At 44.0% G+C, this 16,720-nt stretch overlaps 1 protein-coding gene across 13 annotated transcripts in view; it reads right to left on the bottom strand.

The window, feature by feature from the left end:
- Positions 1 to 16,720, bottom strand: part of itpr3 (inositol 1,4,5-trisphosphate receptor, type 3) — a 373,289-nt gene that overhangs the window by 60,790 nt on the left and 295,779 nt on the right. For 12 of the 13 annotated variants that reach the window (XR_015088794.1, XM_086046039.1, XM_086046029.1 and 9 more), the window contains 3 exons: positions 15,093 to 15,285; positions 4,201 to 4,320; positions 3,940 to 4,115 (listed from right to left, as the gene is read on the bottom strand). Coding sequence is in view for 12 of the 13 variants with exons in the window: in XM_086046039.1 (XP_085902165.1) it covers positions 3,940 to 4,115; positions 4,201 to 4,320; positions 15,093 to 15,285 (489 nt within the window). In the remaining variant the exon portion in view is untranslated. The remainder of the gene's footprint in view (positions 1 to 3,939; positions 4,116 to 4,200; positions 4,321 to 15,092; positions 15,286 to 16,720) is intronic. The other variant, XM_086045993.1, reaches the window with a different exon arrangement.

The following is a 16,720-nucleotide window of genomic DNA, read 5'->3' as shown; positions in this document are numbered from 1 at the left end:
ATATTGAATAAAGTTGAATGATATTGAATGAAGTTGAATAAAGTGTAATAAAGTTGAATGAAGTTGAATAAAGTGGGATAAAATCGAACAATGGTGAATGAAGTTGAATGATACTGAATAAAGTTGAATGATACTGAATAAAATACTGAATAAAGTTGAATGATACTGACACGGGCAAAGATTGATGCACAAAATACACTCTTAGTAATTAAATACTTTTCTGACCGGTTGAATATTATGAATAAGTATAACAATAATTCTAAACAGCTGCTGGTTATGTAACATTCTAATATACAAAATATTATAGGACATTGTGTATAAATATCATTACAAATTTCTTGCTATAATGCAACAATAGGACATTTACACACAATTGGAAAATTCATACTTTTTAAACGATATTATATAAATAGAAATGTACCATACAATGTACACTTGTCCATGTTACGTAGGCTTTCCTAAATTTCGATACTTTGCGAAGATGATATCTTTATATTTGTTTTAAACTGTCTTATGTTAAGGCTTTTCCATACATCGATTCTTTTATTACTTATTCCAAAATTTTACTCCATGAATACTAAAGATAAAACTCTTTTGTTGTCTGTGTATAGCGAACCTTGAAATTTAAGTTGTCCCATTAATTTATAGCCCCCCTCCCTTTCAGTAAACATTTCCTGTTTATTTTCCGGTAATAAATTATTTCTAATTTTGTAGATTATTTGGACGGATCGGAATTAGTGTTTTTTAGTCTGCTCATTACAATGGTGAGGTTTACTAATAGGAAAGGACTACTTGTTAATCTTAATTACTACCATAAATAATCACCTTATCTTAAATATGTCCATAGGAGTAGTGCTAGGTATGTTTGTATTTTTGAGGATGCTGGTGTGTTCCTTGCATTAGGGCCTTGGTCGTCAGGAGTACCAATTGTGCTGTAGGCATTCTTGGGGAAGGGCACCTGCCCTACCAGGCCGCCCAGAGGGAGGGGCATAATCGGGACATTGTCGAGTAGTAGTAGGGGATCACACACACCTGCATATAGGTCAAGATACACAAACAGGGGGGTGGGACGAACTGACCTTTAGGCCAGTTCAAAACAGGGGTGAACATTTTTCAGAAAAGCTCAAGTTTTAGCTGAGTGATCCATAAGGTCACTCAGGTAGGGTTGCTAGACTAGGCCTCTTTGGCGTATATGTTTAGATAGGTGACTTGAGTCGGGCCGTTATCTTGCTGTGATCTTTCTCTTGTTTGGCCTTCCATGGCAAACTTAATAGTTGATTTCATTAGTGGTCACACATAGTCACAGGGGCTATCTTCACAGCTGCATCTCGATTTTTCTGGCACACTACATGAGTCTAAATTTATGGCGACCCCACTTTTGTGGGTTTAAAAGAGGGAGGTGCTCTTTTTTTTACAAATGACTCAGTTCTAAATTATGTCAGCCTCAGTATTTGAGGCCGAAAGAGGGTCTGAAGGATCTGAATTTATAAGAATGGCTTTATATTGGAGAGACTGGTCCTTGTCCACCTGCGCCCCCTGGTGAGCTCCTCAATGGACCCACTCCAGTTCACATACCAGCCTGGCATCAGTGTGGATGATGCCATTATGTGAGGACACAGGACTGTGTGTCTGACGTGCTCCTCTGTAGCACGGGGGCCCCACAAGGAACTGTCTTGGCTCCCTTCCTGTTCACCCTATACACCTCGGACTTCAACTACAACACCCCTACCTGTCACCTGCAGAAGTTCTCTGACGACTCTGTGATTGTCGGGCTCATCACAGGCGGAGATGATCGGGAGTACAGAGAACTTACTCATGGTTTTGTGGACTGGTGCCAGCAGAACCGCCTCCTGATCAATGCGAGGAAATCCAAAGAAATGGTGGTGGATTTCGGTAGGCGCCAGCACTCTTCACCTGCACCAGTGAATATCCGGGGAACAGATGTTGAGAGAGTCTCAACTTACAAGTACCTGGGTGTTCATCTGAACAATAAACTGGACTGGTGCGACAACACAGACGCCCTCTATAGGAAGAGTCAGAGCAGACTCTTCCTACTCAGGAGACTGAGGTCTTTTGCGGTTCAGGGGACACTCCTCAGGAACTTTTATGACTCGGTGGTTGCATCGGTCATCTTCCAGGGAGTGGTCACCTGGGCAGGCGGCGTCTCGGCCCGGGACAAGAAGCGGCTGGACAAACTGGTCAAGAGGGCCGGCTCTGTCCTGGGCTGCTCCCTGGACTCTGTGGACTCGGTGGGGGACAGGAGGATGTTGGCCAAGCTGTCATCAATGCTGGACAACCCGGACCACCCCCTCCAGGGCACCCTAACAGCACTCCACAGCTCCTTCAGTGACAGACTGTTACACCCTCGCTGTGCAAAGGAGAGAATCCGCCGTTCCTTCTTGCCTGCTGCTGTCAGACTCTTTAACAAGAACATTGTGTAGTCTCTACAAACTGGCGGACATTAGTGCAATTGTGCAGTCCTGCACCTGAGCTCATACCGTGCAATACTCAACATTCCCCACTACTGTTATTCATTCATTCATTATCCATACCGCTTATCCTCACAAGGGTCGCGGGGCGTGCTGGAGCCTATCCCAGCTGTCTTTGGGCAGTAGGCGGGGGACACCTTGAATTGGTTGCCAGCCCATCGCAGGGCACACAGAGACAAACATCCGCACTCACAATCACACCTAGGGGCAATTTAGAGAGTCCAATCAACTTACCATGCATGTTTTTTGGAATGTGGGAGGAAACCGGAGTACCCGGAGGAAACCCATGCAGGCACGGGGAGAACATGCAAACTCCACACAGGGTGTGGGGATCGAACCCACGACCTCTGAACTGTGAGGCGGACGTGCTAACCAGTCGATCACCGTGCCGCCCCCACTACTGTTAGTCTAGTTTTATTTTTATCCAATGCTGTCCCTTACATTTCACTACAGCACTGTCACTTACTTAGAGTCTTTTTCCTCGGTACTATGTACAGGCCAAAAAGAGTGTTCCTCATACTTTTTATGTAGATGTATGTTGGTGTGTATATACATATGTATATACACGTTACTGCGTATATTTACATAGGTTTTATCCTGAATGTTTGCCATCAATGTTATACATTAATGGCTACATTATGCCGCCATCCCTGTGTGACCTATATCTTTGCTGCTATAACAATGAAAATTTCCCCACTGTGGGATCAATAAAGGCATTCTTATCTTATCTTATCTTATATTAGCCAACAGGTTCACCAAAAAGCAAATCGGGAATTACACATAGCATAATCAGTTCAAAGCCAACATGCCCTGATCTGAGCACAGGACCAGCTGGTGAAGATCAGCCGCATAGGCAGGGCCAGCCAGGGAGGAGACCAACCCACATTATGTTTAGATTTTGAAGATAGTCTAAATGTGAGGGCTGCATGTTAGACCGCGCCCCTTTTCTGCCCTTGCCCATCTCGGGCGAGAACATTCGCGAGGATGGAAAAGCTGCCCAGATCTGCTTATTGTATGATTCCTGAACTTCAGAGATGGTAAAGAAAAAAGACGAGAAAATTCATTCGATTAGTGTGAGTCTCTATTATAATATTATTATATATTGGATGCCTTCTTGCAAGATAAAACAAACATGCAGTGAGTTGTTTTTGTGAATTGATAATTAGGCTTGCGCCCTGGTGACCCTATAGCAACCAACAACTCCAACAGGGTTCAAACAAAAGATGCTCTGTTATGAGTTGTTTAACACATCTAGATGTAAATACCATGGAATAAAAGCTGGACTTTTGTCTCATTTATCTTTTGATCCGAAACCCAAAATGTCTTCAATAAATTAAAAAAACACAAAACAAAGGAATTTACCTTCCGATCCAATACTTTTGGAGGGGATTTTATACAGTAACATCAAGAGACATTTTTTAAATGATTAAAATGATTTGGTTGGTCTTACATTGAGCGTGCCCAGAAGGATAAGTGTGTTCCCGATACCCAAGTGGTAGATGGACCTCAGGATGAGCGCCAAAGTCAGCGGTTGGAGGCCATAGCGCTGGGAGAGCAAGGCCAGCACGGAGAGCCCGGTCAGAATCCAAAACAGCATTAGTAGCAGAGAGTCATCGATGGCTCCTGCTGGTAGGGCAGAGGAGGGGGACGGGTTATGTTTCTGGCTATACACATTCGATATGTGACGTCAACTGAGCATGCTCAGTCACACCTTGTCCTGAGTCATACGGGTAGAAGAAGGCGATGATCAGGTTGATGAAGACAGCCAGGTTGAAGGAGATGGTGCCCCACAGTGTCATCCTCCTGGAGAACCAGTAGAGCACTGGCATGCCTGCCACACATTGTCATTCAAGTGTACATGACTCAGAGGAACCTAGGCTAACAGAAAAGGTCCTGCCAGCCAAACAGGATCCAAACCACTTTACAGCGCTTCCACTAATGCTCAATTGGTGTTTTAAACATGTCAAAAGAATACTATGGTCTACCGTATCGAATGCTGCGGTCAAATCCATTAAAACAAGACATACATAGTATCCAGTGTCATTTGCCAGGAGTATGTCATTAAAAATACGTAACAGGGCTTACTCTGTGCTATGTGTCTTCTTTAAGCCTGACTGGAAAACCTCCATGACATTATGCTCATCCAAGAAATATTTTAAATGTCAGTGCACCACTTTTTCCAGAATGTTAGAAAAAAAGGCAGCCTGGAAATGGGTCTAAAATTTGACAGCACAACTTGATCAAGGTCGGGTTTCTTAAGCAGGGGTTGCACTATAGCATGTTTAAAATGTTGTCAACCAGAAGTCAGGCTGCTGTTGATAATGGCCAAAACCGATTTACCAATACTCGGCAGCATCTCACACCCCTAATTTCATTCCATTGTGTCCTTAAGTACCCTTTCAACGAGTTAAGCACCCTTAGCCTTTCCATAGCCCCTCAGACACACCTGTTCTGCACAATCTTCACAAAGTCAGACTTCACCCATAAGTCAACATGGCACACAATTATGAGATTTGCAGAGTAAAATGTCATTGTTGGTGTGTATCATGGCAAATTGAAAATGTTTCTCAAAACAAAAGACAACACAGGATGATTGTGGACAATTGTTGACTAAATCAAACAGCAGAAATGTGCATGCTGAGCATGCAAAATTTGCAAAACAATGGAGACAAGGAGCACCTTGAGTGGAATTCGCAAGTGCTGTAAAGGGGAGACGACATAGAGTCGAAGTGGATAATGCCGGCATTACAAGTGTTAAACAAGTGTGGAGGAATGGAGTCATAAGGGAAGCCAGATGGCTTAGTATGGCAAACCACATGCTTTAAAAATGTGAAGGAAACCGCCTCAAAGGAATCGAACACTGCGGAACAAGGGACGCGGACAGGCGTTCGAAACAAGGGCCCTAGCTGTAGCAACCTTGTCAACAAAAAAATGCAAATATCGATTGCAAATTTCACGGGACGAGTCCGTGCAAATTGGTTGACGGGGTTTCAGTTCAGAGTCAATTATTTTATTTAAAGAATATGGATTATGGCCGTTTGCCAGAATCAGACTTGACAATTGGTCTCTCTTGGACTCCTTCACCTTTCTTTGGTAACGATGCCAGCAGTCATCAAGGATTTAATAAGAGACCTGCAGCCTGCCTCTTTTCCACCTGCGTTCAGCTCTGCGACATTCCTGTTTAGCTGCATGAATACTCTCATTAAACCATGGCTCCAGTCTAATTTTTTGCTGGATATTTTTTTTAAAGGAGCCACAGAGTCCAAAATGTTAAGGCGAGATGAATGGAACCAAGTGCTGAGTTACTCTGTGTTTGAAGAGGGAATACAAAGCCGATCAAAGGCATCAGAGAAGCGACTAGCAGTGAGGGGTTAAAAATACGGCGCCAGTAGCTCTGACAGCACTCGAAAACATTACATCAAAGAGCACAATCATATGATCAGAAAGCACATTGTCCAAATTTGAGTGTGTCCTTGCTTGTGAGTGGAGCCAGACTGCACCAAATTGAAAGAGTCAATATACCATCATCATACACCAATCACCAAAAACAGTAAAATGAGCCGAGGGTCGCCGAACACACCGTACGCCACCTTGAGAAAAAAAAAAAAAGAGTCTTATGAGTCTTACTGAATAGGAGAGCATTTCAATGTCGCCCGGGTCATTTAAACACAACATTACATTATTGCAATAAGATGAAATACAGGCAAATTTCCATTACAGGTTCCAGAACGGCCTTACATCACACCACACCAACCTTGCTTGGCCCGGCCTAGCCTCTGTTGCTTTTCCATTGCGACAGGAGGCAATCAGTTGGGATCATTTAGGGCAGGATCAATTGAACTGTGCAAGTCTCCACTGCACAGTACACACTTGCAACATGCAGGGTTCTGCTGTAACATTTCATGAGTGGCGAGTCTTGGCCACTGGCTTTGCAGTGATACAACATATGAATCCATTGCAGTTGCATGATGTGGCGACCGGCCGCCATTAAGAAAAAAAAGTCAGTCCATCAGGTAGTTCGTCAGTCCATCAGAAGTCCGATGGTCCATCAGTCAGTCTGTTTCAGATACATTTATTGGCTAGTCCAGGGATCGGCAACCCGTGGCTCTTTCATCCTTATGTTGCGGCTCTCTGTGGCTTGGGAAAATAAATTAGAAGTGTCCAATTGAACTGTATTGTAACGTCTTCCAAAGGCACGACGTCAGACATATCTTAGTTATCTCCCTTTTTATTATTACAACACGGCTAATGTGAGCCGTAGTCGACACCAACTACAGTGCAACACCATTTCCTCATAAATACCCACGGATCTCTGGTCCTTCATTGTATGCTCACTCCTCTCACTTGCACAACCATATCCAATCCAGCGAGTCGCGTGATGCATTCATGAACCTCGGAAACAACACAACTTAGCAAAACACAAATGTCACCACAACACAGATAACCCAATTTGTTACAGTATGCTATTTGTCTCAAAAATGTGCGTCATGTTTTCTTAAGCCAATCTTTTTAATTTCTTTCTTCAGACATTGTGCAATTTCGGTGATCAGCATTCGCCTTCCTCAGAGACGTTTGAAAGCACAGGAAAAAGCCGGCATGACACGCTGCTGCCAGCGACACCAAAACTTCACAATATCTGAACAAAGTATTTTATTTGTGTGTATTCGTTTGTTTAATTGTAGTTGTAAATTGTAAGATTATTGTGAACTTGAAACATTAAAATAAAATTTCGCCAAATATCTCGCCGGTCCAAATGTGGTCATCCATCCATTATCCATACCGCTTATCCTCACAAGGGTCGCGGGGCGTGCTGGAGCCTATCCCAGCTGTCTTCGGGCAGTAGGCAGGGGACACCCTGAATTCGTTGCCAGGCAATCGCAGGGCACACAAAGACAAACATCCGCACTCACAATCACACCGAGGGGCAATTTAGAGTGTCCAATCAACTTACCATGCATGTTTTTGACTGTGGGAGGAAACCGGAGTACCCGGAGAAAACCACGCAGGCACGGGGAGAACATGCAAACTCCACACAGGGAGGCCGGAGTCGGGATTGAACCCACGACCTCTGAACTGTGAGGCGGATGTGCTAACTAGTCTAGTGCGCCCAAATGTGGTCAAATTATTACAATTTTTTATAAACACAAATAGATTCTAATGGTCCTTCCTTCCTTTTCCGACTTCCGGCGCCGCGCGAGTGGCAGCCCGCTACAGTAGCTCCGGCTCATCGGTGAGCCTTTCCGTGTGTTTTTGTTCTTTAATATTACTCTACCTCATACCTTTTTCGTATAATTGATAGTCGTAACTTGCGTAGCAATGGACACCCAAACTGCGGTATTCTTGCTGCTGCTGATGGCTATTTTTTGCGCGATCGTGTCCGGCGACTTGGCTCGGAGCCGAGCCCCCATTGTTTACAGCCGGAATCAGCTGTTAGCACTCAGTGCTAACCATGCGCCGGCTCCCGGGGCGAGACCCGATATCCCCCGTGAGCTGAGGAGGAAGAGACGGGGATCTCGTGCGGGGGTTAAACGCAGGGAAAGGAGGAGACGATACCATCCCGTCCTCCCGTCTGTTATCATGGGGAATGTTAGATCGCTCCCCAACAAGATGGACGAGCTAGCGGCGCTTACCCGGCACGAGAGGGACTTCCGGGAGGCTAGCCTGATGCTATTCACGGAGTCGTGGCTAACAACGCTAACACCGAACGCGGTCGTAGAATTGGACGGCTTCCAAATCATACGCGCGGACAGGACGCTGGAGAGTGGAAAGAGGAAAGGAGGAGGGCTGGCTGTGTTTGTGAACGATAGATGGTGTAATCCTGGGCACATCACGATTAAGGAGCAGCTTTGCAGCAGGGATATTGAGCTGCTAGCTGTTGGCATGAGGCCATTCTACATCCCGCGAGAGTTTAGTCACGTGATCGCGGTGACCGTCTACGTCCCACCAGCTGCCAGCAGCGACACAGCCTGTGATGTCTTGACTGCAGCAGTGAGCAGGCTACAAACACAGCACCCAAATGCCCTGGTACTCATCTCTGGTGACTTCAATCATGCCTCCCCTTCCTCCTCTCTGCCTTCATTCACACAGTATGTCACCTGCCACACCAGAGACAATAAAACACTGGACCTTTTCTATGCCAACACCAAGGAGGCATACACATCACTGCCCCTCCCCCCGCTGGGCAAAGCTGATCACAACCTGGTGGCTCTCCAGTCTGTGTACAAACCTCTGGTCCGCAGGCAGCCAGCTGTGACCCGCACGGTTCAGAGATGGTCTGGAGAGGCCGAGGAGGCCTTAAAGGACTGCTTCAGCACAACTGTGTGGGAAGTATTCAGCGATGCTCACGGGGAAGACATTAGTAGTCTAACGGACACTATTACAGACTTCATAAATTTCTGCATGGAGAACACCATACCCACCAGGACAGTAAGGTCCTACTCCTCCTGCTGGGTGTGTCACCCCTCCCCCCTTTTCTCCACAGTCTCCAGCTCCCAACTACACTAGACAGCCACCACTCCCTCCTGCCCAGCCTTGGCCTTCACAACATCTCAGGTGAAGAACCAGCTGAAGAAGATGAAGGCGAGGAAGACAGCGGGTCCAGATGGCATCAGCCCCCAGCTCCTCAAATCCTGCACAGACCAGCTGTGTGGAATTGTCCAGCACATGTTCAACCTGAGCCTGAAGCTGGGCAGGGTCCCCCAGCTATGGAAAATATTCTGCCTGGTCCCGGTGCCATAGACCCCCCACCCGAAGGAGCTCAACAGCTTCAGACCAGTGGTGCTGACGTCTCACCTGATGAAGACCCTGGAGAGACTGGTCCTTGTCCACCTGCGCCCCCTGGTGAGCTCCTCAATGGACCCACTCCAGTTCGCATACCAGCCTGGCATCAGTGTGGATGATGCCATCATAAGAGGACACAGGACTGTGTGTCTGACGTGCTCGTCTGTAGCATGGGGGCCCCACAGGGAACTGTCTTGGCTCCCTTCCTGTTCACCCTATACACCTCGGACTTCAACTACAACACCCCTACCTGTCACCTGCAGAAGTTCTCTGACGACTCTGCGATAATCGGCCTCATCACAGGCGGAGATGATTGGGACTACAGAGAATTTACCCAGGGTTTTGTGGACTGGTGCCAGCAGAACCGCCTCCTGATCAATGCGGGGAAATCCAAAGAAATGGTGGTGGATTTCGGTAGGCGCCAGCACTCTTCACCTGCACCAGTGAATATCCGGGGAACAGATGTTGAGAGAGTCTCAATTTACAAGTACCTGGGTGTTCATCTGAACAATATCCTGGACTGGAGCGGCAACACAGACGCCCTCTATAGGAAGAGTCAGAGTAAACTCTTGCTACTCAGGAGACTGAGGTCTTTTGGGGTTCAGGGGACACTCCTCAGGAACTTTTATGACTCGGTGGTTGCATCGGTCATCTTCCAGGGAGTGGTCACCTGAACAGGCGGCGACCCGGGACAAGAAGCGGCTGGACAAACTTGTCAGGAGGGCCGCTGTCCTGGGCTGCTCCCTGTACTCTGTGGACTCGGTGGGGGACAGGAAGATGTTGGCTAAGCTGTCATCAATGCTGGACAACCCGGACCACCCCCTCCAGGGCACCCTAACAGCACTCCACAGTTCCTTCAGTGACAGACTGTTGCACCCTTGCTGTGCAAAGGAGAGATTCTGCCGTTCCTTCTTGCCTGCTGCTGTCAGACTCTTTAACAAGATCATTGTGTAGTCTCTACAAACTGGCGGACATTAATGCAATTGTGCAGTCCTGCACCTGAGCTCATACCGTGCAACACCCAACATTCCCCACTACTGTAATACCGTGCAATTCCCACCATTCCCCACTACTGTTAGTCTAGTTTTATTTTTATCCAATGCTGTTCCTTACATTTCACTACAGCACTGCAGCACTGTCACTTAGAGTATTTTTCCTCTGTACTATGTACAGGCCAAAATGAGTGTTCCTCATACTTTTTATGTAGATGTAGGTTGGTGTGTATATACATGTGTATATACACATATCACTGCGTATATTTACATAGGTTTGATCCTGAATGTTTGCCGTTAATGTTATACATTAATTGCTACATTATGCCGCCGTCCCTGTGTGACCTATTACTTTGCTGCTGTAACATTGAAAATTTCCCCACTGTGGGATCAATAAAGGCCTTCTTATCTTATCTTATCTTCATTTCCATTGGCACATTGAACTTTTCACATTTACACCATTCCGATTTCCACAAATTCAAGTCATTCAACTCATTCAGCTAACATTCAGCTTTTCAACACCCCCAAAATTCTTACTTTACACACATTCACTCATTCACACTTAAAAAGCCCACAAAAATTCAACTATTCACCATTCGTTTCAATTGGAACATTACATTTTCACATTTACACCTCCCCAATTTCCACAAATTTAAGTCATTCAACTCATTAAACTCACTTTCAGCCTTTCAACACCCCACAAATTCCTACTTCCAACATATTCAACTCATTCACCCTAAAAAAAGCCACACAATTTCACCATTCATTTCCAGTGGACCGGTGTTATTGCCCCTTGGTCTCCCCAGTGTGGTGGCCATCTTGGGTAAGGACATTAGACTAAGGATACTCATCCCGATGTCTCCACAGTGCAGCAGCCATCTTGGTGATGGATCCGAAGTGACCCAAATGACCCGGAAATGGACCGAAAGTGACCCAAATGACCCGGAATAGAACCGGAAGTTACCCAAATGACCCGGAAATGGACCAGCAGTGACCCAAGTGACCCGGAAATGGTCCGGAAGTGACTCAAATGACCCGGAAATGAACCGGAAGTCTTTTCTTTCCTTCTTATTTTTTATGTTCTCCTCATTCCAGGCTATCCTCTATAATTTGAGGTCATTCAACTTGATTCAACTACATTCAGTATCATTTCAACGCATTCCACAGTTTTTCATAGAGGTTATTCAACTTCATTCAGTATCATTCAACTTCATTCCACTTAATTCTACTTCATTTCAATTATTACTTTTCATTCAATTTCATTCTAGTTAATTCTGTATCATTCAACCTAATTCAGTGTCATTCAACTTTATTCAACTACATTCAACTTCATTCAAATCAACTTCATCCCACTTATTTCTACTTCATTTCAATTCATTCCTTTTCATTCAAGGTCATTCAACTTCATTCCTCTTAATTTAGAATCATTCAACTTCATTCAGTATCATTCAACTTAATTCAGTAGCATAAAACTTCACTCCAACGCATTCCGCAGTTTTCATTCAGCTTCCTTCGCTTTCACACGCAATTTCTCATGAAATTGTATTCTCTAGTTTATAATACAACTTGAATTTAGCTGTGCCTGGGAAGGCAAGAAAGCTCGCATTTTTTGGAGGTTAATGTCAAAACGTTTTTGCAGCTCCCAGAGTTTTATTTTCCGTGGAAACCGGGTCGAAGTGGCTCTTTGAGTGTAAAAGGTTGCTGACCCCTGGGCTGGGCTATTGAAGGTGGTGGCTGCCTGCAGATGTTTTAACTCCTAAAACACCCAAAAGGTTTTGATTTATAGTTTGAAGTGGTTAACCAGACTCCAGCTTCACATTGTGGCCAAGGGTAAATAAAATCCAATCCAAGTAGCTCACTCCAACTGCTGTTTATAAATGCTCCTGCTCCTCATCCTCGCGTTCTTCTTCTTCCTCTTCTTCTTCATCTTGGTTCATGGGCAAATTACAGCCCTTTGGTGCATACCACAAGTAACTGTACTGTAAGCGCAAAGTGTTCCCATATATAGTCAATGCCCCATGATCAAATGCACGAGACAGTCTTGAATATAAATAATTTCGTCAAGTTGCAACAGGAAACTACAACCATAAATGTTTATGTGCAAATAAATACACATACATAAAATATTATAGACTCAAAACAAACATTATTGCAGATTTTTGTTGTCATAGCAAAGTCAAGTGATGTCTTCGGGTTCCGCCTCCTTAGCCTATTACAACCGGCCATCAGAGTACCCGCAGAGATCATATTGAAAGCAGGAGCACTCACTCTCACACATACAGTATATAGTCAATGCAGTCCTCTCTAAGTAACCCCCTGCAACCAAACACACGAGACAGGTGGGGCATGTTTCTGTCATTCAGCGAAACGGGTGTCCATCTGTGACGGGCACGGGGAGAACATGCAAACTCCACACAGGGAGGCCTGAGCCGGGATGGAACCCACGACCTCTGAACTGTGAGGCAGACGTGCTTACCAGTCGACCACCGTGCCGCCCTCGTCAGTTTAAAAAAAAAAAATATATATTTAGTTTCCTGGCTATCGTCAGTTGTCAGCAAAATGGGCATCTGTCACTGACGGACTAACGGACCATTCCATCAGTCTGACAGAATCCCCATTTCTGAGTATATAAAGTAGACGTATATTGTGTTTTGCAACAATACTTAACCATATTTACAATTTCACTCTCTCACTCTCAGGTGTCCAAAGCCCTCCGGTGGCCGCCCCAAGCCACCACACCTGAGACGGAGGCCATGATCATCGCGGCGGCTGACCGCTGAGGCTCCAAACTATGGCTGGAGATCAAGTCAATGGACCCAGCAAGAGGCTCGCTAGCTCGCAACCATTTTTACCCCAAGCTTCACTATTTCATCCATTAGAATATCGAAAGATATTGTTAATATTGTCAACTATTGGTGTAAAACACAATTATGTGTACTGTGTATACTGTATTTTTATGACTTAGCGGTGGCCAGCACAGATTCACTGGCTATAAAACTAGGAAATGGGCATGTGAAGTGGAGTAACTTGCTGCATCGCTTAAGAAACGCCTAGATCTGCCAGTCAATCAGATGACAGTGTTGTCAAGACTTCACTCGGCTTGCATTTTAGAACAAATTGGAAGAGGTTCTAAAGAGTGGTTCCAAACATTATGAGCAACGTAATTTAATGTTTTAGGATTTAATAATTATTTCTAGTTCCTTCGCTGACACGTCAAGATATAGGAGTGTCGGGGGGTGGGGCCTAGCAATTTAGCCAATGAAGAAGGGGCCATCCAAGTGCAACTTTTTACAGATTGCACAAAAATAGATTAATTATATTGAAAATGGATGCCAATTTCATCTTTCTGAGCAAAAAATGGATAAAGAGGGTTTTGTCGTGAAAAACGGACCATCCTTAATATGGAGTCCCCTGAAGCTGGCCACCCCGCTGTTCGACACCCTCGATACCGTCTGCTCTCTTAATAAATTCTATGTGGATGAAGTACGTGCATGTCTCCTTCTCTTTGTTCCCGCCCTTGAATGTTTGTCATTGACTCGCTTCGCTGTCATTCCACAGAAAACATGAAACATGTTTGTGTGATTGGCTAGTCTTATTCTTATATTTAAAGTCAATCCAAACACTTTTTTTCAAAAATAGGTTCTATGCAGGCACACTGGTTGAAATACGGCATTCAGATTAATATTGTGTTTGCGGATTATAAATTAAGCAGCAAAATGCAGCCACTTTTAGCCATCTCAGGGGGAAGCCATTTTGTAACTTTTGTTTCTGTCGACTGAAGATGACATCAACGTTGCTTAGGCCTCAGATAACGACAAATCACCTGTTTTCTGAAGCTGAGCCTTGATTGATTGAGCTAGCTAAAAACGGGTGGGTTTCTCATATTCCGCAAACTCGATATTAATCAGAATGCCATGTTTAGACTAGCGGGACTGGATAGACCATATTCTGGAAAAAATATTTTTGAGTTTACTTCAGCTTTAAGGGCAAGTGCAAAAAAGAGTTGTACATGCAGTTGTGAGCAGGGAACATCTACATTGTTGATTTTGAAATATTAATATCTTAAAAGTTCCTGTGTAGATATCAATATGATAAAAAAGTGTCATTTATCCGCCATGTAAGAGAATATTATTTTAGTATTTCATGCAAGAGTGTTTTAGCAAGGTGTGAGAGCGTTTCAGTGAGGTGTGTGAGAGGCAGAAGTAGTGTGGGTGTGAGCAAATAATTTTTCTATCGAGGGTGTGACAGTGTTTTATTGTGTGTGAGAGAATTTTTGTGATGTGAGTGAGAGTGTTTCAGTAGTGTCAGTCTTTTTCAGTAGTATGTGTGAGCAGATAATTTTTCAGTAGCACATTTGCACATTCCAGTATTGTGTGTGAGCAAAAGATTTTTCTGAAATGTGCTTGAGCATATTTTTTGTTGAGAGAGATATGTTCCAGTAGTGTGTGTGTTTAACTAACATCTTAGAGCATTTCAGAAGTAAATGTGAGCGCTTCAGTGTGTACGGTCTTTCAGAAAATGAGTGTTTCAATTTTGTGTGAAAGTGAATAATTTTCCAGTAGTGTGTAGTGTAAAGGTAAATAATTTTTCAGTAGTCCATGTTCTTACATTCTGAATTCCAATGGTGATGTAACTGAATCATTTTTAATTATAAGTGTGTTCAGTAGTGAGAGCATTTTAGTTGAGTGTGAGAGGGCTTTAGTAAAATGTAAGAAAGTGTTTTGGTAGTGAATATGAGAGTGTTTTTTTAAGAACTTTTCAGTAGTGAGGAAATGTCTTTAGTGTGTGTGAGATAGTCCTGAGTTATGTCCCTGATGCCCCTTAGACTCACTCCGCAGCTTCTTTTGCCACTCCATCTCTCCATGCAGGAAGGACGTCTGATCGAAGAAGTGCGTCACCTTGGAGCCCTGCTCATCCTGCTCCGTCGTGTTGAACACACGTAACTTGGATTCCTCTGTCAGGAATTCACAGATGGGATGGACGGGAAACACAATCTGCTCCATGCTGCGATCCTCTCGTACAATCTGCATACGCACATATGCTTATCGTTAGAAAGTGTTAATAAAGGTTTTGAGGGCCTGAACAATACCGAATTTGGTATCCAAATTTAGGTGTCATCCAATCAGTGTGTGAACTAAGTTACATATTTTGACATTTCGGTGCTGATTAACCATTTTTTGTAGTGCTACTGCCATATTGCCGTTAATTTTATGTTCAGAGAAAACAATGCCGCCCCACCATCCTCCCCAAAGCGCAAAACACAGTTTGTTTATCAATGCATCATCAATCAATCGAAAGCAAACAGGGCATGAAGTGCGTGGCGTTTCCAAAATAGAGGGGAGAGGAGGAGGCATTCAATCAGTGTTTTATCTAGGACATTGATTTCATCGTAATTTCTAAAATTTTGTGGTGATTAATTAATTTTTGGAGGCTCACCACACAACAGAGTTAAACATCCAGAGAAGAAGCCCTGATCGATATGTTTGGTTTATAAATTCTTTTTTTTTTTTTTTTTTTTTAAATCACATTTATGGAGACCTAAACATGTATGAAGACTCACTAAACTTTGCTACTCATTGGGCATGGTGAAAAATTTGATATTTTAAAGTTTTCATAAACTATGAAAACAAAATGCTTCTGTTGCACCCCCTACAGTGGAAAAATAAAGAACAACCTCGGTACATTTGACCTAGGTGTACGGAAATTGGCAGCCATGTGTAGCGCCCCGAGACGGACAAAAAAACAAACATTGCAGCCATAGTTTAAAATTAACAGGAAGTGAACTATGAATTTTTGAATGTCCAATTTTGGCCCATTTTTGCACATTTACAGGGTCATACTTTTATCCGCTGTCAGATGGCATGCGCCACGTCAGGTGAAGTGATGGTAAAACTGGTTCCCGGTAAATGTAATGGGCTAAGGCCTTGGAAAAGGAACACTCAATATGCTCCATTTCCAAATCTGGACACTAGGGTTTGCCAGTGCAGGCCAGGCCTTAAGTAGAGTGTAGTCAGTATTATAAGAAGACACCAAGTTCAATGCAGCACTATGAATAAGAATGACTGTAACAATGTTTGTGTGAACATTATTTCATATATTTTACTGCTTAAGCATAAGGAAGTAACATGTGTTTTGTAAAAGTCTCACTTGCTGAACTGTTAAAACAAAGAAAGAAAATGTTCTCTATTGCAAGGCCTTAACATGAAACAGATGGCCGGCAGCTCAAGGGGGAAAACGCCTTTTCTTGGCAATGATGCAATGATTTCACGGAACTTGAAGTAAACAGATGCTGACTGGTGGGGAAAAAAACAACCGCAAGACCGCAAGGGACTTTCCAAATTGAACGTGACTTTCCATTTGTATGGGAATTTTCCATTTGAAAGGGACTTTTCATGAGATCATTGCTGAAGAGATGAAGATTATAAAAGCCAGCGTCTCAAGGCAACATTGCTTTTTCCT

The sequence above is a fragment of the Filicampus tigris genome, chromosome 1 (genome assembly GCF_054856515.1).
Source record: "Filicampus tigris isolate MCC_2025a chromosome 1, RoL_Ftig_1.0, whole genome shotgun sequence".
Taxonomy (NCBI): Eukaryota; Metazoa; Chordata; class Actinopteri; order Syngnathiformes; family Syngnathidae; genus Filicampus; species Filicampus tigris.
The sequence above is the reverse complement of the archived record's forward strand: the minus strand, read 5'-3'. Positions and strand labels throughout refer to the sequence as shown.